We start from the raw sequence: 26,067 nt of genomic DNA on the forward strand, positions 1-26,067 counted from the left end.
TGAGATCATGAGCCAATTTGTTCCTCCCTCAACTACACCTTGTCAGGTACTGTGGTGCTAGCAATGCAAATGTAACCAATACCTAGTTAATACATTACATATTACCTATTAATGAACTACATAAATGTTCTCTATTGATAAAAATAATATTCACCAGTATATTACATGCATGGTCAGTACTTTATTCTTTGAAGAATGGTCTTAAAACATCATATTAAGTAAGGCTGAAAAGTAAAGTTTAAAATAGTCAGTTTTATAAGGATAAGTTATGACACATGTAACCATTAGTCACTCTGAGAAATTTTGATCTTAGAGCTTATGATGCACCCCACTGGCAATAGCACCTGCGTTTTCCACAAAGCCAGTCATCATTTTTCTCTTGTCTGCATCGATTTCTTCTCATTGGCTATCTTCTGCTTTTGCTGCATGATCTCAGAGTCCCTGTAATAGAGGAAAAGGTATTGAGTTTTCACAGGAAAACTGGTTTTATGCTATCATTGTTTTTTTTTTTTTTTTTTTTGGTTTTTCGAGACAGGGTTTCTCTGTGTAGTTTTGCACCTGTCCTGGAACTCACTTGGTAGCCCAGGCTGGCCTCGAACTCACAGAGATCCGCCTGGCTCTGCCTCCCGAGTGCTGGGATTAAAGGCGTGCGCCACCACCACCCGGCGCTATCATTGTTTTTTATATATAACCTTTTTGGTACATTCAAAGACAACTTAAAAGAAGACATAAACAGTCATGTTTCTCCATTTTCATGGATGAAGACAAACAGAAAAGCAAAGACTGGAAAGAATTTGAACACCTTGCTACTGTTATCATGGCCTTGGGCAAATAATCTCAAAGCTCTTTCATTTTGATGGGGAGAAGGGAGAGGGAGGAGACAAGAGTCCCACTGTATAACCATGACTGCCCTTGAATTCACTATGTAGACCAGGCTGGCCTCAAACTCATGGAAATCCACCCGCCACTGCCTCAGTGCATTTAGGAAGTCTCCTATATTTGCTAACAGATACCTAGGACTACAGTATAAATGTTATAATTATCTGCTGTTTAGTTCTATTGTTTTTATTTTTTTTTATTTATTTTATGGGTTTTTTTTGAGACAGGGTTTCTCTGTGTATGTTTTTATTTTTTTTTGAGACAGGGTTTCATGTAGCCCAAGGATGGCCTTTAAACTGATACATAGTCAAAGAGACTTTCAACTCTTGATCCTCTTGTCTCCACTTCCTGAGTGTTGGAATTACAATGATCCAGCTTTTTTAAAGCCCCAAATCATATAATCAATCTTGAAAATTTACTCTAAAGAAATTCGTGGTATTTGAAGAATTTTCTTAACCTTTGTATCTCCCTGGTTGAATCTTTACATGTCATATAACTAGGAACTACAGCCAAATTACCTTAGCTAGGTGATCCATGAGTTAGTAGGACCCAAATTTACACACATATTTTCAAATGCCTTTTTTTATAGTTAGTGATTGCTGAACGTGGTAGTGCACTCCCATAACCTAAGCTCTTGGGAGGTAGAAGCAGGAAGATCAGAAGCTCAAGGTCTGACTCCACTACATAGGAAGTTCCAGGCTAACCTGGGAGAGGTGAGTGCTTATACATCCTCTTCCTTTAAAAAAAATCCCACAAAACAGAACAAATAATATTTAATGACAGTAGGTATCAAATCCAGGGCCTCATTCACAGGTGAAGTACTCCATATTTTTAAAATATACTACAAAGCTACATATTCAACATCCTTAGCTGGGTGTGGTGGTTCACACATGTAATTCCACTACATGGGAGGCTAAGTTACTACCACTTCTAGGCTAGTCTAAGCTATGTATTGATTTCCAATCAAGCCTGAGATACAGCATGAAGCCTTGTCTCAAAAGGAAAAAGAAATCAAGTCAAACCAAAGCTACCTTCTCTGAGCCAAGCCCTACTTGCATTTGATTTTTGGCTTAAGTCCAACAACTTCAGTTACTATCCCCATGTTTCTTATTAAAAAACAGAAAGGGGACAAGATGGCTCAGCAGTTAAGAGTTCAGTTTCCACAACCCACATGGTAGCTTATGACTGTTCCAGGGGATCCAGTGACTTTTCTGACTCCATAGGCATCAGGCATGCAGGTGGTACACATACATACATGCAGGCGAAATACTCGTACACATAAAATAAAAATAATGCCGGGCGGTGATGGCGCATGCCTTTAATCCCAGTACTCGGGAGGCAGAGGCAGGTGGATCTCTGTGAGTTCAAGGCCAGCCTGGTCTACAGAGCGACATCCAGGACAGGCACCAAAACTACACAGAAAACCTGTCTCGGAAAAAACAAAACAAAAAACAACAACAAGGGCTGGAGAGATGGCTCAGAGGTTAAGAGCACTGACTGTTCTTCCAGAGGTCCTGAGTTCAATTCCCAGCAACCACATGAGGGCTCACAACCATCTGTAATGAGATCTGGTGCCCTCTTCTGGCCTGCAGGCATACATGCTGTATACATAATAAATAAATAAATCTAAGACAAACAAACAAACAAACAACAACAAAAATGTAAATAATTTTTTAAATTACATTAAAAAAAAAACAGGCACAAGACTAAATAATTTGCCTCAAATCACACAAATACCAAAGTCTGGCTAATTCGAAATCAGGGACCTTTCCTATGTTGTTAACACCTAAATTTAGAATTAGATTTTAATTCAGTGTTGGCTACTTCTAGAAGAGGACATGTCTATAAGAACAATACAAAGACAGAAGGAAAAAGTACAGAGGAATGAATTAAGTGGAATTAAGAACAATGAAAGTTCTTTTCCTCTTCAAACCAAGCTCTGTGGGATTTGTTACATGACCTTAGTAGTGTCACTCAAGTTCAGAGCCACAGGCCAGACGTGTTGGTTAATGCCTGGTTCCCAGAATTTGCAAGGCTGAAGCAGAAGAATGATAAATTCAAGTGTGGGTTATAATGAGACTTTGGGTCTCAAACAAAACAAAACAAAACCAGAACTTCACTTTCCTTTTCTTCACACTGGTGCGAATTCCACTTTTCAGGTCATAATGGGTAGAGATATGTCACATCTAGCACATTTTACGGGAGTATTAACTAAACAAACAATGCTGTTTCTTGGTTTTTTTTTTTTTTTTGGTTTTTTTTTGGTTTTTTTTTTTTTTTTTTTGGTTTTTCGAGACAGGGTTTCTCTGTGTAGCTTTGCGCCTTTCCTGGGACTCACTTGGTAGCCCAGGCTGGCCTCGAACTCACAGAGATCCGCCTGGCTCTGCCTCCCGAGTGCTGGGATTAAAGACGTGCGCCACCACCGCCCGGCACAATGCTGTTTCTTAACAAGCTAGAATAGATTCCCCAATAAGAAGAACGTTTCAGGGTTACTGATCTATACTCTTTACTCCAAGGTGAGATAACAGAAACCTAAGGCAAGTTTATTGCTTTATTAGTAACTGTCACTGGGGCTGGGGAGGATGTCTCAGTCATTAAAGTTCCTGCTGCACAAGCACTAGGATCCATGTTTAGAACCCCCACAAAATCCATGTAAAAAGCAGAACATGGTGGTGTGTGTCTAAACCTTCAGTGCTGGAGGGGAAGGGCTTAGACAGGCACATCTCTCAAGTTCATTGGCCTGTCAGCCTAGCCAAATTGGTGAACTTCAATATTTAGTGAGAGACCCTGTCAAAATAAAAGGTGGAGAGTGATGGAGGAAAGATCCTTGATACCAGCCTCTGGGCTCCACACTCACACACATGTGTGCACCCTTATAAGTACCTGAAGTGTGCACACACACATAAACACACAGTAACTATCATGAAATAAAAGAACCCCATATTTGTTTTTGTTCCTACAGTTTATAGGAGCTACAAGAGATTCTCTGCGAACAGATGACAGCTTCAGGGCTTCTTCATCCACAGTTTGGGAGGATGACGTCAGCACATGGTTTTAGAGCTAGAGTGTTAGTTAGCCCTTATTGTAGGCGAGGCCCTGTTCTAGCAAGGGTTTAAGGATGTCTTCATTTATTCTAAAAACATGGCAGTCAAACTACCACTGACTTGAAAATTCTCTTAGCAGTACTCACCTCTGCTTTCTCTGAGAGGTAGTCAAGCTATCCTCTTTTCTTTTTCCTTTGCTAATTTCCTGGGTCTTTTTCATATTTTTCTGGCGGGCAAGTTCTCTTTGATTTCCACCTACAATGATAAACAGTCATGTTCTTTTCCTATCCTCAAAATTATTAATAACTAAATTAAAGGGTCTTTAATTATGAGCCTTAAAGTTTTGTTTTTATTAGTATGAAAGCAGAGTATCTGGCCAATCCTAATGGAGACTGGTGTGATCAGAATTCAGTACTATCCACATTGGAATATACATGGAATAGTGAAAAACCTATGTGAGCAGATGAAATAGAAGCATTAAATATTTTTATCTACATCCAAAAAAAGCACATTTTTATATTTACAAAATCACTGAAGCTGGTTTGAATAAAGACAAAGTTTGAGCACACCCAGCTTCAGAGGTCCACCCACTATCTAGCTGTGGATTGTGTGTTTTGTTTAGGATCAGTAGCTAAAGAAAAATAGAAAATTAAAAAAGTACAAAAACAAAAAAAGAAAGCAGAGTATCCCACAGTTATTCCCAGATTGGACAAGGAGGAAGCTTAAGTGGAAACACTCAAGAATTTAAGTATATTATCACATCAATATAGGTGTCGACTTGTAGCTTTTAATCCCAGCATGTGGGGAGGCCGAGGTAGGCAGATCTCTGTGTTCCAGGCCAGCCTGGTCTTCAGAGCGAGTTCCAGGACAGCCAGGGCTACCCAGAGAAACTCTGTCTCAAAAAACAAACAAATAAATATTTAAAAAAACCCAAAAATAGCCATTCCACTGGTGGTGTACACACGCCACACTCAAGATATGGTCTGGCTTTTGATGGGTCCGTGTGAGGAGAGATGGACAGATCCTCCCCCAGATCAATCAGTTCCGCCCACCGCAGCCCGCCGGGTCAAGCCAGCAGAGGCTGAGCTCAAGGACCGTCCCCTTGGAGGACCAAACAAAAGAGCCGGAGGGCACCCCGGGCTCCTCCGCACGCTTCCGACCTCGGGAGCCCGCTCCAAGTCGGCAGCCAGGTCCCGCGGGGCGCTCGCACACGCCCTCGGTGGGTGCGGTCCTCACGCCCACCCACACCTGCGGGGCGGGGACCCGTCCCGCCGGGAGCCAGCGTCCCCGCCCGGTGCGCGCGCGCGTGCCTGCGTGTGTGCGTGCGTGTGGATGTGCGTGTGTGTGTGTGTGTGCGTGTGTGTGTGAGCGTCCCGCCCTCCGGTCCGCCAGCTCCCGCTCCCCCCCCCCCCCACCACCCTCCGGGGCCCCCGTGTCCCTCAAACGGTCCGCACACTCACGGGCCATGCCGACCGCCGGCCGGAGTCCGGAAGACAGCGACTTGGAGGAACACACCGGCCGCTCGCACGCTCGGCAAGCCGCCCGCCTCCCGGCGCTGAGGAAGGCCGAGCCCCGCGCCGGCTCTCGGTGCGGCGACGCCTCGCTCTGGCAGCCAGCCGCCCCGCCCACCGACCCACAACAGCCGCGGCGTGGCCGGCGAGCCACTGCGCGTGCGCGCCCGGGGCGGGGGAGGGGGGGGGGGACACGGCTGGCGGACCGGCGACCGCGTCCCGCCCGGCCCCGCACGCGGTGGGCCCCGGGGGCGGGAGAGCCGGCCTCTACCATCCTCAGCTGGCAGAAACGACCTCACCGGGACGGAAGAGACGGACGTCACCCCAAAGCCCGTTCAGTCGCTGCGATCCCGTTGCCCCCGGCCCGATGGGCAGAACTTGAGGAGTTTTAAGCGCGGTCTCGGTGGTCGGGTGGGGTGCATAAGACCCCGGACCGACTTCCCAAACTACACAGGAGCTGAAACAAGGGCGTGAAAACACATAGGGGTGGGGGTGTGGCTTGCCTAGCATGAGTGACAGCCTGAGGTCCGTCCCCTAGGTTCCCTTCCTTGAGCCTAGACTTGCTTTCTTCCCAGTCCGGTTTTACAAACCGAGATAGTCTGGACACCCGAAATTTGCCTGGGTATTTAAAAGGGTTTTATTGTGGAATATTTTGAATATCTACAAAAGTATAGATGATGCTCTGGTGCACCACAACGTACATATCACCTAACTTTTACAATTCTTAGCGTGTAGAGTCAACTAATTAGAGAAAATGGGACAAAGTGTCAAGAGATGGAATGACTGGATTGAAAGTGTGGCCATAGAATAAGGGGAGGAGAAGAAAAGGAAGAAAGGAAAAAACGTAGGAAGAGAAAAAAGTAGCCCAATTAGTCTTGTCAACTAGGGTATATTATTTCATTTGTATAAATCTCCTTTCCCTATAAATTGGGTTGTGGGGGTGGGATTTTACTTTCCTCGCTAATGAATTAATATGAATCTGGTAAAGAGACAATGATATGAGTTCTCTCCATGTTAAAAGTGATGCCGGCACTGGGCAGGGGAGTCAGATGGATCTCTAGGCCTCTGTGTTTTGTAAAAGGGGGGTGGGGGGGAGAGGGCGGCGAGGCTACTCACGCCATGCAGACAGGGCACGTGGAAAGTTTTATTATTAAAGGGGGAGGGAAGAGAGGGAAAATGAAAGAAGAAGTGTGCACTACTTCAAGGCGAGAAAGAGAGAGAAAAGGAAGAAAGAAGAAGGGGAAGGGTTTTTTCCTTAAAGGGGACTTTATGTAAAATGATGTGGTCAGGACGCTGGGCAGGTCCCCAAGGGGCGGTTCTGAATGCTAACACTGTGGCCAGCCATCCTGGCCTAGTAGGTGAGTTCCAGGCCGGTGAGAGGCCATGCCTAAAAAAACATGGACCGCTCCTGAAGAGTGATAGCTAAGGTTGTCCTTTGACCTCCGTGTACACTTGTGCACCCATGAAGACACGTGTGCATGTACATGTGCACTTAAGAGAGAAGGGCTCCATCAAGTGCAGTATACAGTAGCTGTGGTGGTTTGAAAGAAAATGGCCCTATTAGGGGGTGTGGCCTTGTTGGAGTAGGGGTGGTCTTGCGCAACTCCAAAATACCCGGCAGCTGCTTCCCAAATTACCTCACAGAGGCTTATATTAATTATAAATGCTTGGCTGGTAGCTCAGGTTTATTACTAACTAGCTCTTACACTTAAATTAACTCATAATTCTTATCTACGTTTAGCCACGTGGCTTGGTATAGCATTCTCAGTATAGCATTCTCATCTTGTTCCCTCTCGTCTGGCTGGTGACTCCTGACTCCACCCTTCTCCTTCCCAACATTCTCAGTTTGACTTTCTCACCTAACTTCCTGCCCAGTTAGCGGCTTGTCAGCTTTGTATTAACCAATGAGAGCAAAACACATTCATAGTGTAGAAAAGAGTTATTCCACGGCTTTGGAGGAAGCGTGCCACTGTGGGGTTGGGCTTTGAGGTCTCCTATACTCAAGCTATGCCCAGTGTCACAGATCACTTCCTGTTGCCTTCAGATCAAGATGTAGAACTCTCAGTTCCTTCTCAGCGCCGTGTCTGCCTGCACACTACCATGTCCCGCCATGTGCACAATACCATGTCCCGCCATGATGATAATAGACTGACCCTCTGAACTGTAAGCCACCCAATTAAATGTTTTCCTTTAGGAGAGTTGCCGTGGTCATGGTCTTCACAGCAATAGAAACCCTAAGACAGCAGCCCTCAGTATGTTACCTATTATTTGTTCTTTTAACCCCAGAGAACCTTGCACACTCCTTACCCTCCTCACATCATACCCTGTCCTGCTCAGAACTGCTTAATGTCAGGTGTGTGCTTCTACCAGTGAACCCTTTCTGAGTACTCAAGGAGAACGAAAGACTTTCTGGCCCAGTTGTACATAGAGTTAAGAGATCATCCATGGATCAGGAATATAGTGCAGTGGTAGATACTTGTTTAGAGTTTGCAAAGCTCTGGGTTTGAATCCCAACACCTAAAAGTTCATAGTAGGAGGAAAGGAGGAACTCATTTTGGCGGAGTGTACTATAATTCTAGCACTTGGAAAACTGAAGGTCTGCACGTTTGAGGCTAACTTGGCCTGCACAGTGAGAAGAGTGCCTCACTTGTTCAAAAAAAAAAAAAAAAAAAAAAAAAAAAAGAAGCTGCCAGGCAGTGGTGGCCCACACCTTTCATCCCAGTGCATGGAAGGTAGAGGCAGGCAGATCTCTGTGAGTTTGAGGCCAGCCTGATCGACAAAGCAAGTTCCAGGACAGCCAAAACTGTTACACAGAGAAACCTTGTTTCAAAAAACCTCACATGCGGGAAATATACATAGTGGGCTTGGGGTTTTAAGTGTATTTGATCTTGTCCACACATAAGCTGCTCTTACAGCTGCCCCTGAGCTTACAGGGCTAGCCCAGCCTGGCTCAGGAGCCATAGTTCGCTCTCTCTCTCTCTCTCTCTCTCTCTCTCTCTCTCTCTCTCTCTCTCTCTCTCTCTCTCTCTCTCTCTCAAATATAATTTATTTTTAGATGTATGGATGTTTTGAATGAATATGTGTCTGAAATTATATTTTTTGAGTTTTGTGGTTACAAGGATGTACAGTGTGCACACAGAATATGTTGAGAGTTTCTGCCAGAGGGCCAGGAGCATGCCTTTAGTTCCAGCACTCCAGAAAGATAGGCAGGCAGTCCCAGTCTTGATGAATTTGAGTTCCAGGGCAGCCTGCTCTTCATATCAAGCATGGTTCCAGGACAGCCAAGGTTACACAGTGAGATGCTGACCTGTCTCAGAGAAAAGAGGGGAGAACACTAGAGCAAACTAGAATATTAGTGTGCGTGTGTGCACGTGTGTGTGTGTGTGTGTGTGTGTGTGTGTGTGTGTGTGTGAGAGAGAGAGAGAGAGAGAGAGGAGAGAGAGAGAGAGAGAGAGAGAGAGCGAGAGAGAGAGAGCCCTTTGAAGCCAAAAGAGGATGTTGGCTACCTTGGAGCTGGACTTTGAGGCATCTGTGAACCACCTGACATGGGTACTCGGATGCCAACTCTGGTCCTCGTGATAGAGCAGCAAGTGCTTCACTCCTGACAGTCTCTCCAGCCTACAAACTGTAGAATTTTAAAACTACCACTGACAGTAACAACTTACTGCCTGACTTGTCTAACAACTGTCCATAAAGATTAACTTGGGTGGGGGAACTGGGGAGCTGATGCCACAGTTAAGAGCAGTTGTTGTCCAGGACCCACAGGGTGGCTCACACTCATCCATAACTTCAGCACCAGGGCATCTGATGTTATCTTCTCACCACCCAAGGCACCAGGCACACATGCGTACATGCAAGAAAACTCTCTCATACATATAAAATAAAAATAAACACATCTATAAAAACCAAGAAGAAAAATCTTTATAAATTTTTGTTTTATGCTTTTACTAGTGGGGAATTAAATCTAAATCAGTTTGATTTCCTTATCTACAAAGTTGTGACAACATCTTGGATTCTTAGGTGGAACACAGGATTTATGAAAAGGCCTTGCATAAGAACTTGCTGTGGACAGCTGTATGTCCCAGCAGTGACTACAAGATTCATAAGATAACTTTGGAATGGTGTTCTTTTACAAGTATTTATTTATTGATTGTTGAAGTCTTGATGTGTAACCTTAGCTGGCCTGGAACTGGCTATTCAGAACAGTCTATTCTCAAACTCAGACAATTCCTCGGTCTTGGCCTCTTGACTGATGGGATTACAAGCATGTGCCATCACTCCTAGCATTTTGCAATTTCTTGAACATTGTTATATATTTCAATGCTGCTGACTGATCCCAAGACCTTACATATACTCAGTACTGAACTGTACTTTCAGGTTTCCTGCCCTTCTGCGCTCGCTCTCTCTCTCTCTCTCCCTCCCTCCCTCCCTCCCTCCCTCCCTCCCTCTCTCTCTCTCTCTCTCTCCTCTCTCTCTCTCTCTCTCTCTCTCTGTGTGTGTGTGTGTGTGTGTGTGTGTGTGTGTGTGTGTGTGTGTGTGTGTGTGTTAGGGTCTCATGTACCCCAGACTGTATTGGAACTTGATATACAGCTGAGGAAGACCTTGAAGTTATGATCTTCTTGCCTCTGTTTCTCAAGTACTGGGGTCAAGGCACTTCCTACCACACCCAGCTAGAATGTTCTTATAAAAAGTTTCCTTTCAAGAAGATAGAGCTTTATGCTTTTCTGTGTCATGGTTCAATACTGCTTCATTACTACAGGGTAAACCTTAGGGCTGCCTATTTTTTCTTCCCATCATAAAGGCCTTGTAAAACTTTTTCTTAAAAAGATTTATTTATTATTATGTATACAGTGTCCTGCCTGCATGCCAGAAGAGGGCACCAGATCTTATTACAGATGGTTGGGAGCCACCATGTGGTTGCTGGGAATTGAACTCAGGTCCTCTGCAAGAAAGCTAGTGCTCTTAAACGCTGAGCCATCTCTCTAGCCCTTGTAAAACTTTCTTACTGCAAGCAACCCAGGACTCTTATTATATCACCCTTGAAATCTTTTTCATTACATTTAATATTCTTTTTTTAAAGAATATATAATTCTATCTGCATGTATGCCTGCATACCAGAATAGGGCACCAGATCTCATTATGGATGGTTGTGAGCCACCATGTAGTTGCTGGGAATTGATCTCAGGACCTCTGGAAGAGCAGCCAGTGCTCTTAAACTCTGAGCCATCTCTCCAGCCCACATTTAATATTCTTAATTATCTTGTTCATTTGCTTTGCATTTTCTCATCTGTAACACAGAATGTCTTATTGCTCTGTTGCTATTTTTAAGCAGATTAAGAAAACTCACAATGTGCAAAGTTTATAGAGTATAATAATTTTTGATAGGCAATATGTTTACATTAAAGTGTACAAAAGCACATACAGTGAATGTCTTCCTATGAAGTGTTTCATAGCTTCTCTTTCAATAGGTTACCATTTGCAATTTCTTCACACAAGAATTTCAAATTGTTTTGCTCAGTGCAGAGGTGGGGAGTTAGAGCAGTGGCTCAAAGGTTAAGATCATTTCCTGTTCTTTCTGTGGGTCCTAGTTTGGTTCTCAGCAGCCACATCAGGAGTCTAAGAAACACCTGTAATGCTCTGACTTCCCTAGGCACCCACACATAGCACACCCCCTACATATCCATAAACTTCCTTTTTCTTTCTTGTAGAGTTTGGTAGCACATGCATGCCTGTAATCTCAACACTCAGCACATGGAGGCAGGAAGACCAAGAATTGAAGGCCAGTCTTGGCTATAAGAGACTATCTCAAAAATCTAAAACAAACAGTTTCTATACTCTGGGGATGCACTAGTGGTAAGACACTGCTCTCATACTATTTCTTTTTTGTTCGTTTGTTTGTTTTTTATTCGGAGCTGAGGACTGAACCCAGGGCCTTGAGCTTGATAGGCAAGCACTCTGCCACTGAGCTAAATCCCCAACCCCACTATTTCATTTTTTTTGGTCTTATTTTATTGTCTTTTTGAGTTAAGGTCTTGCTAGATAGTCCAGGCTGGTCTGGAACTTGTCGTGACCTTCCTGTAAGCGTTGGGGCTTGGACACAAAGGGATCCTGGCGGTAGGAGCCAAGGAATACCACAAAGTCCCTGTAAGCATAGCAGCTTATAGCCCTGCTCCCAGGGTTTCCCCAGTGCAAGTTTAACAACTCTGATCCGTCTTCCAGGGCTGGGATAGTAGGCATGCACCACCAGTCTCTGCATTCTTGCACACTTTGGCTCTTTTCGAGAACTCCTTAATAGTCCATAAAAGATTCAGTTAAGTGGGCTGGGGGTGAAGTTCCGTGGTGAAGTACCATGCATGCGGAGCATCTAGGGGTCCTGGGTTCAAACTCCAGCACCGCGCACGGGGGAGGGGGCATTACAGGTTAGAGCCGGAGGATCAAGCTGCTTCCGCGCTCCCTTTTCAACAACTCCCGAGGTCTTACAGAAGAAAGAATATCTATCTTTGAGTCAAAAAGCTCTGCTTCACTGGTAACCGAAGCTGCGGAGCGTTGCAGTTGCTATGGTTCCCGGCGCCCGCAGTGTGACGTCACTCGGCGGCGCCGTGTGATTACGTTATGGTTTCCGGCGCCTTTTTGCCAGCCGGGACGCGGGGAGGGGAAACTTAGCTATTCGTGTGGCGGGGTCATGAAGAGAAGGCGGTGGCAGGAGAGCGGAGGAGGCGGAGGGGCCGCGAGACTGCGGTAGCCAGCGCCGGGCTGGTGACTGTGACTGTGTGGGAGGACGAGGGCAGCGGCCGGGGCTCTGGGCTGAGCGCGGCTGTGGAGCCGCCGCTCCCGGCCCCCTGGCTCCGCCATGTTCCGCAGGGCACGCCTTAGCGTGAAGCCGAATGTCAGGCCTGGTGTAGGCGCCAGGGGCTCCGCCGCTCCCAGTCTCCATCGTGGACCGGAGGCTCCCAAGCCTCCCGAGCCTGCCACCGAGGCCGCTCCGAAGCCAGCGGCGCCCACAGATGTGCCTGCGGTGGATTCCGGGGGAGCGGAGCCCCAGGAAAAGGCTCCCGGGTGCAGGTAAGGTCTTGCAGAACGAGTAGGAAGCCGAACTGTCGGATTTTTTACCACGGAGTACCTTGTCTGCAGCAAGCCTTTGGTTTGAGCTGGATGAAACCACTCCTAGCTGCAGTTTAATTCCCTGATCGGAGGGTGCGACTACTTATTCTGTCACGATTCTCGATGAGACCATTTTTTTTTTTTTTTTTTACAGGGATGGGACTCCAGGTTTCCCAATTCTGAAGTGAAGAATAGGCACACTATCACTTGGATACTTAATTAATTTCCTGGAGTACTTTACATGGAAAGCAGTTTAGGATTTTCATTTTGTGAATATTTACTTTTAAAAAGGAGAGCACCACTGTTGCTTGAAAATTTTTTTCTCCCTCCACGCGGTGATGCGGTTGAACCCAGCGCTTCACGCGTGTTAGGCAAGCTCCCTGCCACTGAGCCACACCTGCAGCATTTGTCAAAAGGGAAGAGACTCATTGCTTATTTTGGTTTGAGTGTGTACTTCTTTATAGTTACTATGTTTCCCGAATTAAGACGCCTCGCGTCAAATGCCACCTTTGAATTTAGAACTCTCCTACTTAGTTTAACAACTCAATGTAGGCTGTCCTCAGGGATAACTTATTCCTCTGTTAGATGTAGTTAGTAGTACCTCCTTTGGGGCAATATCGTGAGATCAGATATGATTATATAATAAACTGCACAAATTAACATGACATGGGAGAGTAGTTCCCCCAAATTTACTGGTTTCAAAAAAAGGTGACGAGAACCAGGTGTAATGTCCTAGCAATAGAGAGGCAGAGGCAGGTGGATCCCTGTGAGTTCTAGGCTAGCCGGGTCTACATAGTGAGTTCTAGAACAGTCAGGGCTACGTAGTGAGATGCTGTCTCAAAAAACAAAACAAACAAGAAAAGATGATAGTACAGATTAAAGATGTGACAGATTAATACTGTGATTGCAGTTTTTATAATATGAAGAGGAAAAAGCCTGTAAACTACTAACAGCATCAAGTGACAGGGAGATGGTACAAATTATGTTTGTATAGCAACAACATTTCTTCTGCTGATCTGAGTTGGTGCTGTGTGTTATTTTGATACTTCAAGGTTCTTCATAATTTCCAAGTTTCTTACTTGAATCTATTTGGAAATTTCTACGTAGAATGAAAATACCAATATTGGTCACTGCTCAAAAGGGTTTGGAGATTTTTGCTAACTGTGTAGGAACGAATGCTGATTGATATTTTATAAATTTTATAAATAGGCCATAGTCCTGAGACTAGATTATTTATACATACACACATATAAACTTGTTTTGTTTGTTTATTTTGTGGGTTTTTTGTTTGTTTGTTTTTGGAGACAGGATTGCACTATGTAGCTTTGACTTGCCTGGAACAAAGAGATCCAGCTGCCTCTGTTTCCGGAGTGCTGGGATTAAAAGCATGTGTCACCATGCCCAGCAATTTTCTTTTTTTTTAAGACAGAATTTCATGTAGCTCAGGTTGGCGTAGAACTCACTGTGCATGAGAAGACGCCCTTAAATTTCTAGTCCTCCTACTTTACCTTCTGAATGCTGAGATGACAGATGTGTGCCATGATGCCTGGTTTATGTGGTGCTGGGGATGGGAGCCAGGCCTCTGCATGCTGACCAGACTTGGTCACATCCCAAGTCCTTTTCCTTATTTGATGAGATCATTTTGTTCTGGGTTTTTGCTAGCTGTAGAAACCAACAGAATATGCATTTAACATACAAAATGTCAATGGTTGATACGTTATATTGTTTTAAGGGCCACAGTTTTGGGTAGAGAGTGCTAGGGACTGAACCCGAGAGCTTTGTGCATATTAGACAAGCAATCTACCATTGACTTCTATCTGTCTTCAGCTCTAAGAAAAAAAGCTTAAATTAAAAGTCTTTTTGGAGAGATTATTCCATAGATTAAGGTAGCTTCAATTTTTATATAGAACTAACGATAAAATATGATAAAAGTAGACCTTTAAAAATCTCGATTTATATGCCCCCTCCCCCCCCCCTTTTAAAATTTCTCTCTCTCTCTGTCTCTCTGTCCCTATTTCTATCTCTATCTATCATCTATGTGCATTGGTGTTTTGCCTGTATGTATGTATGTATGTATGTATGTATGTATGTCCATATGTCCATGTGAGGGCATCACATCTCCTGGAACTGGAGTTATATACAGTTGTGAGCTACTTTGTAGATGCTGGGAACTGAACCAGGGACCTCTGGAAGTACAGCCAATGCTCTTAACTGATGAGCCATCTCTCTAGCTCCTATACTCCCTTTTTAACATTAAAATTTTAACTGATACAAAGTAATAGTACTTATTTATAGAGTACAATGTGTTATTTCAATATGTATTTAGATTGTACCACGGTATGGTATATCACCTTAAAAGTTTATTGTTTCTTTGTGTTGAGAACATTCCAGATCTTTTCTATAACTATCTTGTGAAAAAAATTGTTGTCAACCATAGTTATTCAACCATGCTATACTATATTTAGAAATAGATGTTAATGCTATTTTAGAGCTACATCCCTGGTTTCCTTTCTTTTTTTGTTTTTTTAGACAGGGTTTCTCTGTGTGCCCCTGGCTGTCCTGGAACTCTCTGTAGAGCAGGCTGGGCTTTAACTCAGAGATCTGCCTGCCTAGTGATGTGACTAAAGGCGTATGCCATTATGTCTGGCTTTTTTTTTTTTTTTTTTTGGTTTTTCGAGACAGGGTTTCTCTGTAGCTTTGCGCCTTTCCTGGAACTCACTTGGTAGCCCAGGCTGGCCTCGAACTCACAGAGATCCGCCTGGCTCTGCCTCCTGAGTGCTGGGATTAAAGGCGTGCGCCACCACCGCCTGGCTATGGCTTTTTCTTTTTAAAAATTTTTATGTATATGGGTGTTCTGCCTTCGTGTATGTCTGTGCACCACATGCATGCCTGGTGCCCATGGAAACCAGAAGACGGTATCAGATCCCCTGGAACTGGAGTTGCAGACAGTTGTGAGCCACATCTGGGTTCTGGGAATTGAACGCAGGTTCTCTAGAACAGCCAGTGCTCTTAATCTTGAGTTATGACTCCAGCTCCATTTCTTTCTTTTTTTTTGTTTTTTTTAGACAGGGTTTCTCTGTGTAGCCTTGACTGTCCTGGAACTCGTTCTGTAGACTAGGCTGGCCTCGAACTCAGAAACAATCTGTCTGTCTCTGCCTCCTGAGTGCTGGGATTAAAGGTGTGTGCTACCACTACACAGCTATCCAGCCCCATTTCTGAGTGACTTGTATCTAATCTGTACCACAGCCAATATGACTAGATCTTTTTTTTTTTTTTTTTTTTGAACTAGGGTCTCATGTAGCCTAAGCTAGCCTCAAACTCAGTATGTTGCTGGGGATGATCTTAAACTTCTGATCCTTCTGAGTATTGGGATTTCAGACATGGAGCAAAACAACAATAACAAAAATGTCCAAGCCTCTCAGCTATGTAGTTATTAAAATTGACTAATTAAGCCTTGTTCTGTGACTTCGTTATTGTTGCTATTTCTTGTACTCAGCATATTATTAGTGTTTTCTGTTATGCTTAGGGACTCAGGTTTGGAAAAGATTAACTTAAAAAGCCTGCCTTAGAATGTACATACACCAAAAACTAATATTTCTTTTAGGTTGTTTTTTAAAGAGAGAGAGAGAGAGAGAGAGAGAGAGAGAGAGAGAGAGAGAGAGAGAGAGTGTGTGTGTGTGTGTGTGTGTGTGTGTGTGTGTGTGTGTGTGTGTGTGACTCCCACATGTGTGCAGGTGTCCATGGAGGACAGAAGTGTCAGATCGTTGGAGTTAGAGTTCCAGGTGTTTGTGAGGTCCTGATGTCAGTGCTGGGAACTGATTCTGGTCCTGTGGAGGAGTAGCAGTACACTTAACTGGCTCACTAGTCCCACTTGGTTTTGAGACAGTCTTACCTGGTAGGAAGCTCAAGCTGGTTGGAACTCACTGTGTAACCCTGACTGGCTTCCGACTCTCGGCAGTCTGTCTATCTCAGCTTCCCTAGTGCTAGGAATAGAGTCTGAGCTAAGACTAAGACCACATCCAGCTGAGAAAGTTGTAATCAACATAAATCTGAAAAGTCAGTCATGGTTTTATGTTTGTTTTCTTTCTGTTTAATGAGACTTTACTATTTTAAAACTGGCATATAAAAAAGAAGATTCATGGGCTGAAAAGATGGCTCCATTTTCCAGAAGTTAAGGGCACTGACTGCTCTCCCTAAGGACCCAGGTTCAAATCCCAGCATCCACATGGCAGGGAACAACTGTCTGTAACTCCAAGATCTGACACTCTACACAGACTGAACTGCAGGCAAAATACGAATGCACATAAGATAAAAGTAAATAAATGAACAAAAGAAGATTGATGATATCCCATGTTTTGTTTTTGTTTTAATTGCAGTAGTGCTGCGAAGACTGGTGATGAAAATAATGATGAAGAGTCCAGCACACCGTTGTCTCCTGCTGCTCAGAGAAGAAAGCGAGCGTCAGGCACTTCCGCTCCTGTTAAGCCTACTGTCAGTGTTCCTTCACAGTGTCTTCCCTCACCTACAGTTCCTCACGAGGCTCCCCAGCCAGACCCTGCCCCAGCGAAAGAGAAACAGCCCTGTTCAGACAGATACCGAATATATAAAGCCCGGAAACTGAGAGAAATGCTGAAAGAAGAATTGAGAAAAGAGAAGGTAAGTGAGCAAACTCAAAATTGAGATGTTGCCTGCTAGATGTCTGTATTTCGGTTAGTATAACAGGCTGCCTTTAGAAGAAGAAGCATGTGCTGAAATTGATGGGGGAATAATACCAGATAATGACTCGTGAACATAACGTCTTTTGTAGTACAAAGTAAACCTTGTGAATTTACTTTTTTTTCAACTGACTTTATTATTATTACTATCTATTCATTGTCTTTTTTTTTTGTAGTGGGTAGGGGTGAGACAGGGTCTTGTTCTTTAGGTTACTGTGTGACTCACTATGTAGTCCAGGCTATCCTACTGACCCAGCCACCAGAATCTTGTATCATCACGTTTGTCTTGATAGTCATTTTAAAATTATTATTATATTCATTTATATTTTTCACTAGTTTGAGTAACAGCAAAAAGGTTTTTTTATGAACATGTGGATAGATACACAAGCATATGAAAATAATTTCCATAAAAATGTCTTAAGTGATATGGAATATTTAATTGAATTAAAATAAGTATAATCGAGCAATGTGAATTGGTAATGTTTTAAATTGAACTATGGCAAAAACCTTACGGAATACATACGGTAGAGTGTGTGTCCCTTTTAGTTGATGACAGTATACATGAGCAGTAGTAAAGCTGGCTTTGGAGTTAGAAAATTAGGCTTTATTTCTTACTAGCGGTATGATGCTGGGTTGTGGTGATATTGTGTTCCCCAAAATATTGTGCACCCTAATAAACTTATCTGGGGTCAGAGAACAGAACAGCCACTAGATACAGAGGCCAGAAAATGGTGGCACACACATCTTTAATCCTAGCATTCCAGAGGCAGAAATCCGTCTGGATCTCTGTGAGTTCAAGGCCACACTGGAAACAGCCAGGCATAGTGACACAAGCCTTTAATCCCAGGAAGTGATGGCAGGAAGCAGAAAGGTATATAAGGCGTGAAAACCAGGAACTAGAGCTGGTTAAACTTTTAGGCTTTTAGCAGCAGTTCAGCTGAGATTCATTCTGGATGAGGACATAGGCTTCCAGTCTGAGGAAACAGGATCAGCTGAGGAATAGGCGAGGTGACATTAGCTGTGGCTTGTTCTGCTTCTCTGATCATTCAGCGTTCACCCCAGTACCTGACTCCAGCTTTGATTTTATTAATAAGACCTTTTAAGATTCCTGCTACACTGGGTGGCTTAGTCTTCTTGTATCTCTGTCTTTCCTTATCTGTAAAATATTACCAATAATGATACCAATGCCTCACTGGAGGGCTTTGGGTACTGGAGTTTGGATCCCCGCAGCTATGTAACAAGTTGGGCATCCCACAAATGGCTGTAATCTCAGCTCTGAGAGGGGGTAGGATCATTGGGTCTTGCTGGCTTCCACTCGAACCAAGATGTAAGCCCTTGCCTCAAAAGAATAAGTAGAGAGTAATAGAGGGTGACACTCAGTGCCCTTTTCTGGGCTCCATGGAGCAATGCACAGACACACATATACATGCCCACATATGTGTGCATGCACACAAGTCAAATTACATCATAATAAAACATCTATAATAAAACCTCTAATTCTAATTTTAAAGAAGCTACTAAGGGTATTGTATAATACAATATTCAGGTTATAAGTGATTTCTTAAAATTAGTCATAATTGTAATATTAAAGCACTTTAAGTCAGTGGGGTGTATATTTGAGTTTAGTGTGTCTGAAATTATTCTGTTTATAAAATCTCTGTATATAGAAACAATGGAAAAACAAATTTGCTACAAATGAAAGCCAGAGGCCACTAGATCGTTCAAAAATGACTATGAGAGACTTCATATATTACTTACCAGATAACAATCCAATGACGTAAGTAAATTTATCTATGCTTTTATTTCATACCCTGGGTGTGTAGTGATAGGGCACTTTTAGAGTACAGTTTCTTGTTTTTCAGAAGCTTGTTGGTAAGATAAATTTCTAACAAAATGAAGATAGACACATTTTTCTCCTCTGGTGCTCAGGTCTAAGCTGATGTTCTTCCGATTTGAGGTACTCACAGCCATGCTCTGTCAAGTGACTATTTTCTGGGATGAAAATGATGTCCTTCCTTTATCTCCAAGATTAAAAGGGGTTCCTGTATTGTTTTAATTATTGGGATTCTATTTCTTACATACTACGATGTGATATAAAGGAAGGTATAGTTTTTATGCCCTGTTTCATTAGTAATGGTGCAATTTGAGTAACAAGTTCTTCATGAACAAGCTTTAATTAAAGTAGCCTGAGGTAGAAGCAGAAATCTTATAAATCTGCTCCTTGTGTTTTTGGTGGTGTAGGATGTGGAATTAGCATATTCTTCCATATGAACTTCTTTTGCGGTCACCCAGTCTTTGTTGGCCTCGCTGAAGGAAGGGCCAGAAACCCAGGTTTGAGTTTGACAACTAGCTGCTGGAGATGAGTCACCTAGACTGCTTCATTTCCCAGGACTGAGAGTCTCTCTTCACTAAGGAGTTAGAGGGGAGAAACATTTCTAGTCTAGGGCCCAGCAGATATTGGTACTTGATGAGTTTTTGACTGGAAAATCTTCTATTGATTTATTTATTTAGGTTGGGGTGTATGTTGGGGATCAAGTTCATTCTCGGCCTTCATTGCCTAGGCGTAAGTGAAAAAGTGACTGCTGAACATTAGTCGTGAAGTGTTATAGTACATTGTATTAAAAATGGAAGCTAAGGGAATTTTCTTCTTGCTATAGATAGAGTTGATAAAATATCAATTTATTAAAAAATATTCTTTTATTTGTACTTAACAGTTCTTCAGTGGAACAAGAAAAGAAAGCTGAAAAGTCCTTGGCTCCCACCCCAACAAGAGAGTGAGCATCTTATCTTGTTCTTTTTCAGTCTGTTGTATTAGATGCTTTTCTGTTGTTGCTGGCCACCACGTTGGGGCCACACACAGATGCCCCACCACTGAGTTACACCCAGCCATTGGATACACTTTTAAAATGAAAGCTAATGTCCGTCCTCCCTTTCTTTTTTCTTCCTTCCTCCCTTTCTCCTTCCCTTCCTCCCTCCCTCCTTCCGTCCCTCCCTTCCTTCCTTTCTTTTTTTTTTTTTTTTTTTTTGCATATGCATTCGTTTGGCATACGTGTGTGTTTGCACATGTATCTTATATAGGCACATGTGTTTGTCTTCCTCAGTTGCTCTTTATTTGTTGAGGCATGGTCTCTTGCTGATTTTGGCTTGTCTGTCTAATCAGCTTGCTTCTGAAATCCCTTGTCTATGATTTTTGAGTGCTGGTTGCTAGGCCTGCCTATTTTTTACATGGGTTTTGAGGATCCAAACTCAATCCCTCACGCTTGTGGGCAAACATTTATCCACTGAACACTCCCTATCCCCAGCCCTCAAATGGAGCTTTCTGTTGTACTATAATTACATTTGGTTGGTTCCTAAAAATGGACTCATTTAAGAATAGATGCTCTGAGGATAACTGAGGCTGTATAGAGAAACCCTGTCTCCAAAAAAAAAAAGAAAAAGAAAAAGAAAGAAAGAAATATAGAAGCTCTAGCTGGGTATAGTAATTTATGTGTCTAATCCTTGTCCTTAAGAAGCTGAGGCAGGAGGATCTCAAGTTCAAGACTAGCTTGGACTACTGATGTGCAACATTTTTCCTGGAGCGATGTGAGTAAATGTCTACTTGCCCCAGATAAGGGGCTGGCGACAGACCCATAAAGATACTACCAGAGTCCAACTTGGTGAACCAGTGAGTTTTACGGGTGTTAATTATCAGGAATACAAGTGAGAGGTTACTTACAAGAGCATAAGTTATTTCAAAGACAGCTGCATCACCAGAGCCCAACCCAGCATGGGTGATGACTCATGAAAGCTGGGAACCTAGCACTCTGCACAGCATGGAGGCAGTTCAACAGGTTGGAGACACCACGGCTCAGTTGGCCTGAGTCTCCTCTAGTCAGCTTGGCTTGTCTGAGAGTGTCTCAGTCTTCACTGCTTCTCTGCACTCAGGGAGGGAAGTTCAGTTTTAGGGACTTCCTGAAGCCTTTGAATTGTTAGCTCTTGAGCTTATGAAGCTTTTCTCTGGGGACATCCATGTCTTAAGCTTCTCACTCACACAGAAGGTTCTGTTTTGGAGGAAATTGTCACACAACAGCTACATGGGGAGAACCTGTCTCAAAACCACACACACACACCACACCCGTTCAGAATGGAAGGTCTACAGTATTTGTGTAATGAGTATGTAATTGACTGATACTATGATTTACATTTATACTTGCATATATATGCCTTCGTGTCCATGTGAGTGCCACAGCGTGGGAGGTCACAGGACAGCCCGAGAGTCAGTTCTCTTCTTCCAACATCTGTGTTCCATGTAGTGACCACAGGTTGTCAGGTTTGACCACGAGTTCCTCTCTTTGCCAGCTGAGCCATCTCAGCTCACTGGCCTATGAGTTTTAAACTAAAGATGTTCAGATTTTAAGACAGGGTCTCACTGTGTAGCCTTGGCTGGTCTAGAACTTGCTATGTAGATCAGGCTGGGCCCTCAACTTACAGAAATCAGCCTCCTCTGTCTCTGAGTGCTAGGGCTAAAGACATGCACCACTATGCCCAGCAAATGGAGTTGTTTGTTGTAGAAAAATAGTAGCTTTAAGTGGCGAAAGATTCAAAAGGAACAAAGGGAATGTTGACAAACGTCTTCCCACCTTTGTTTCTTTGTGGTTTAAAAGTCTGTAGTTTCCCCTCCCCCAGGCAACATGTTACCACTTAAAAGAGCACATTTATTTTCATTACATGTGTTTATTGTGTGTGTGCAGTGTGTATTTGTGTGTTTATATGTGGGCACATGCATGCCACGGAGAGTGTGGAGGTGAGAAGATAGTTTGTGGGAGTCAGTGTGTGTTCTGGAGATTGAACTCAGGTCATCCGGCTTTGTGCAAGTACCTTATCCCACCAAGCCATCTCATCAGCTCACCAATTTTTAAATACATCATTCCAGATTTATAATTTATGTGTACTTCAATAAAATATTAAGCAGACATTGTAGTAGAATGTAAGATTTGGATTCACCTTTTGAAAAACTAAGTTATAATTGGATAGGAGCAAGAAGTTGTGCTGGAAGTTTGCCGCTCAGGCTGACTGACTACCTGAGGGCTGGACAAGGTAGTGTACCTTTGTGAGCCCAGCAGTTGAGGGCTGAGACTGAGTCTAGCATGGAGCCACATAGTGAGGACCAGCCTACCTAGGGCTTCAGAGCAAGATCCTACTTCCTAGACTAAGAAATAAAGCAAAACTCAACAAGATATACTAGTATAGATAGTTCAGAAAGCTAGGAAAATAGATTTTGCATATTTTTATCACAAAGCAATGAGAAATGTTTGACAAGATAGAAATATTTAGCTTAATTTAAACATCATACTATATTTTTATCAATGGAAACATCACATGATAGCATTACTCTGCAATTTTCTTGTGTTTCTGTATGAGTTAAAGAGATTAGGGGCCTCCTTAGTGCCAAGATTACACTGTGTGCCACCACGACTGGCAGGTCATGTTTTTTCAGTTCAGTTATAGGGAAAGTTTGAAATAGCTGGGGTGTTGCTTTTTTAATAACTTGTTTCGAATCTGGACTGTTCAGGGAATACTTGTGTTTTGTTGTTAATCGACTTTTTACATTTAGTAGACAGGAAAGTCAGAGCACTCCTGATGCTGACAGTAATGGAGAGGAGGAGGAGGAGGCGGATGACGGGCCACTGCTGGTTCCTCGAGTCAAAGTGGCAGAAGATGGCTCTATTATTTTAGATGAGGAAAGGTGAGTTAAGGAGATGGGGTGAGAGGGAGGAGGGAGGTGATGGCAGAGAACACAGGTTGTTTGTCTAAGGAGAGGTTCTGTTTCTGAATCTGTCAGTATAACTCTTTAACCCCACTGTGTATATTTACATCATGAATATTGGAAACAGAAAGGGGGACTAAATTAATCTGTTATTTTAGCATGTTTTGTGTGAGATGTATCACTGTCCTATTTTCTGTCAACCTGACTTGGTTTTACTCATTCCCATTCTGTTAACCCAGTCCAGCTGCTGAATCAGCTGTGCGCTATTATCCAATGAGGGTGGAATTCTAGGATTTACTCAGTCTTGAAGTTGGTATTCAGGTTTTATCACATTATTCACTAATTTCACTTTATTCGTTTGAGTTTTTGAAACCCGGTCTCATTGTGTAGCCCTGGCTGGCCTGGAACTCACTTTGTAGACCAGGTTGGCCTCGAACTTTACAGGGGGCCACCTTTCTCTGCCTTCTGACTGCTAGGATTAAAGTTATATGTCACTACACTTCACCCTAATTTCATATTTTGGTATATGGCCATAATGGACGATCTCTTGGAATCCGAGTTATATGTGATTATAAGCTGTCTGATGTGGGTGCTGGGAACTGAATTTGAGTTTTGGAAGAGCAGCAAACATTTTTTTTTTAAACACACACATACACATATTTGTTTTTTAATCATTGAGAGTTTTAAATTTTGTACATGTTTTGGTCATATTTCCAGATCCACTTCATTCCTTTGTGGTTTTTTTTTTTTAAACCCTTCAAGACCAACCAGTGAGTGCTACCCAAATATTCTTGGATGTATGGTATTCCATTGGAGCATGGTCAACTTATTAGGAAATGCATTCTTAGAGAAAACTTATCTCTCCCTTTACCAGCAGCTATCGGTTGCTATTTGGTGCACAGATAGTGGTGGGGTTTTGTGCTCGACACTCCTCTCTGTGCTGGGATTTGTTCTAGTTCAGGCTTGCAGAGGTCTTTTGCATGCTGTAACAGTCACTGTGTGTTCCTCTGTGTAGCTGCTAGCTTGCTCTGTGTCCAGAAGATGTCTCCTTGTAGTCATCCTGGCTCTTACACTCTTTCTACCTTCTCTTCATAGTGATTCTGGAGCCTTGGGAGGAGTACCTGTTACATATGTTGCATTTAGGGCTGAATATTTTGTAGTCTCTTCTATTTTCTGCACTTTGGCCTTGTGGGCCTCTGTTATCATCATCTACTGCAAATACAAGTTTCCCAGATGAGGGCTGAGAGTTGCACTGATGTGTGGGTATATATAATAAGTCATTAGGAACATCAAGTAATTCCTAACTACTGATCCATCTCCAGCTCTAAAGTATATATTTTATAAGGGATTAGTTAATAAAGAGAAATGAAAGGTTTTGAAAGTTTAGTTAGTAAAAATGTATATGACATTTAAATTTGACTATAATAAATATAAATGTAATATTGATAATACATTTCTATATGTGATGGTGATTTTATATGTCATTAATAGTTAATGTGATATTAGCCCAGGAGACAGTAGAAACCGATAGAATAAAACAGTTGTGATGGCACATGCCCACAATCTCAGCATGTGGGAAGTAGATATAGATGAATAGGAAACCTGTACTACATAAAGCCTGCTCTAAAAAACCAGACAGACAGACAGAAAAGCAAAAATGGCAATAGGTAGACCAAAGTTATTTTAAAAATGCTATAATGAAAACAGGTTGGCATTTATTTCTGCCTCTTAGGAATAACGTTTGGAAAATACATATTTTGAATTTAAATATCATTTTTTCAAATATATCTTATATTTTTGGTATTACTGCTATGGTAAATTTTAGAATACGGCTAGTTAAATCTCATCTGCTGTTGTTTTTCATAGTTGTTTTTAGTGTGATTCTATTTGAAAATGTCTTTCTTTCAGTTTAACTGTAGAAGTTTTGAGAACAAAAGGCCCCTGTGTTGTTGAGGAAAATGATCCTATATTTGAACGAGGCTCATCAACTACATATTCCAGCTTCAGGAAAAACTATTACTCAAAACCATGGTCAAATAAAGGTAACTCATTCTCACTAAAAGTTGTATGCTGTTTTTTTGAAATGAACTATTTTATGTTTTCTATTAAATCAGACTTCTTGTAAAGAAAATGTGAACTGTCATGTTGTCTTGTGTCCACATAATTTTATTGGTTCCCCTTCCTCCTTCCTCTGCCATATCTTCACTTTACCCTAGAAATCATTTTAAGAATTAGCATTTTGATCATTTTGCCTGGGTTCTTCGTCTTTTTCAAATTCTATAAAGAAACAACCTTTAGGTGAATAATTGACAGTGTTCTCTATAAGCACCATACACTAACCGTTTGTGCCAGTAGAGCATTCTGTTTCCAGTATTTCTAGTCATCATAATGTTCTCCTTGAAAACATCGAATAGTAATGTTTCCGTAGGCATTCCCTCAGCAATGAGGCTGTATAGCTAGAAGGCAAGCATTGAGAAGGCTTAGACAGGAGGATCACGAGTCTGAGGCCCGTCTGGCCTACATAAAGAATCTTATCTCTCTAGGTGGTGGTGGCTCCCACCTTAAATCCCAGCACTTGGGAGGCGGAGGCAGGTGGATCTCTGAGTTTCAGGCCAGCCTGGACTACACAGAGAAACTGTCTCCATTCCTCCCCTACCCTAATAAATAGAATCTTAATAAAAAAAGGATCTTACCTAAAATAAACAAAAACAGAAACGGAACAAAAACGTACACAGTACATATTTTATGGTGGTACTTAGCTGCTTTTTAGTATAAAAACAGAGCTTGTGAAAACCTTTTTAAGCATGGCAGGATATAGGGCAAAAGAAATGCTGTGTGCCGTTCTTCTCTCACTGCTACCACTTCCGTTTCTTCTGAGATACGTTCTGTCAGCCTTGGCACATCCCCTCACTTCCCTCCTCCTTTCCTCAGCGTGTTAGGAACCACCACAACCCCAGGTCCAGTGAACATTTCTCTAAGTGCTTTTCTGGCTTTTCTTTTCTTCTTTTTGCCAGTCACTGGGTATTTTATTTCCTACAGGTGGCCAAACACAAAAGCCCCATCAATTTATA

At 42.7% G+C, this 26,067-nt stretch overlaps 2 protein-coding genes across 2 annotated transcripts in view; one reads left to right on the top strand and one right to left on the bottom strand.

The window, feature by feature from the left end:
- Positions 1 to 161: 161 nt before the first annotated feature.
- On the bottom strand, positions 162 to 5,923 carry Serf1a (small EDRK-rich factor 1A). Its single transcript, XM_052743438.1, has 3 exons — positions 5,384 to 5,923; positions 4,070 to 4,178; positions 162 to 441 (listed from the first exon to the last, which is right to left on the bottom strand). The coding sequence occupies exons 1-3, from the start codon at positions 5,706 to 5,708 to the stop codon at positions 369 to 371; spliced, it is 507 nt and encodes a 168-aa protein (XP_052599398.1). The 5' UTR covers positions 5,709 to 5,923; the 3' UTR covers positions 162 to 368.
- Positions 5,924 to 12,061: 6,138 nt separating this feature from the next.
- The window catches only part of Bdp1 (B double prime 1, subunit of RNA polymerase III transcription initiation factor IIIB), a 96,145-nt gene continuing 82,139 nt past the window's right edge, over positions 12,062 to 26,067 (top strand). Inside the window, 6 exon segments of the mRNA XM_052743439.1 lie at positions 12,062 to 12,496; positions 16,912 to 17,191; positions 18,918 to 19,027; positions 19,965 to 20,024; positions 22,847 to 22,975; positions 24,905 to 25,038. Coding sequence (XP_052599399.1) covers positions 12,285 to 12,496; positions 16,912 to 17,191; positions 18,918 to 19,027; positions 19,965 to 20,024; positions 22,847 to 22,975; positions 24,905 to 25,038 — 925 coding nt within the window. The 5' untranslated portion in view covers positions 12,062 to 12,284.

The sequence above is a fragment of the Peromyscus californicus genome, unplaced genomic scaffold (assembly GCF_007827085.1).
Source record: "Peromyscus californicus insignis strain IS unplaced genomic scaffold, ASM782708v3 Scaffold_18__1_contigs__length_77618521, whole genome shotgun sequence".
Lineage (NCBI taxonomy): Eukaryota > Metazoa > Chordata > Mammalia > Rodentia > Cricetidae > Peromyscus > Peromyscus californicus.

Coding starts and splice junctions, on each gene's coding strand:
- Serf1a (XM_052743438.1), bottom strand. CDS start 5,708: ATGGTAGAGGCCGGCTCTCCCGCCCCCGGGGCCCACCGCGTGCGGGGC. Junction 4,179..5,383: donor GCCGGCGGTCGGCATGGCCC/GTGAGTGTGCGG, acceptor TTATCATTGTAG/GTGGAAATCAAAGAGAACTT. Junction 442..4,069: donor ACCTCTCAGAGAAAGCAGAG/GTGAGTACTGCT, acceptor CCTCTATTACAG/GGACTCTGAGATCATGCAGC.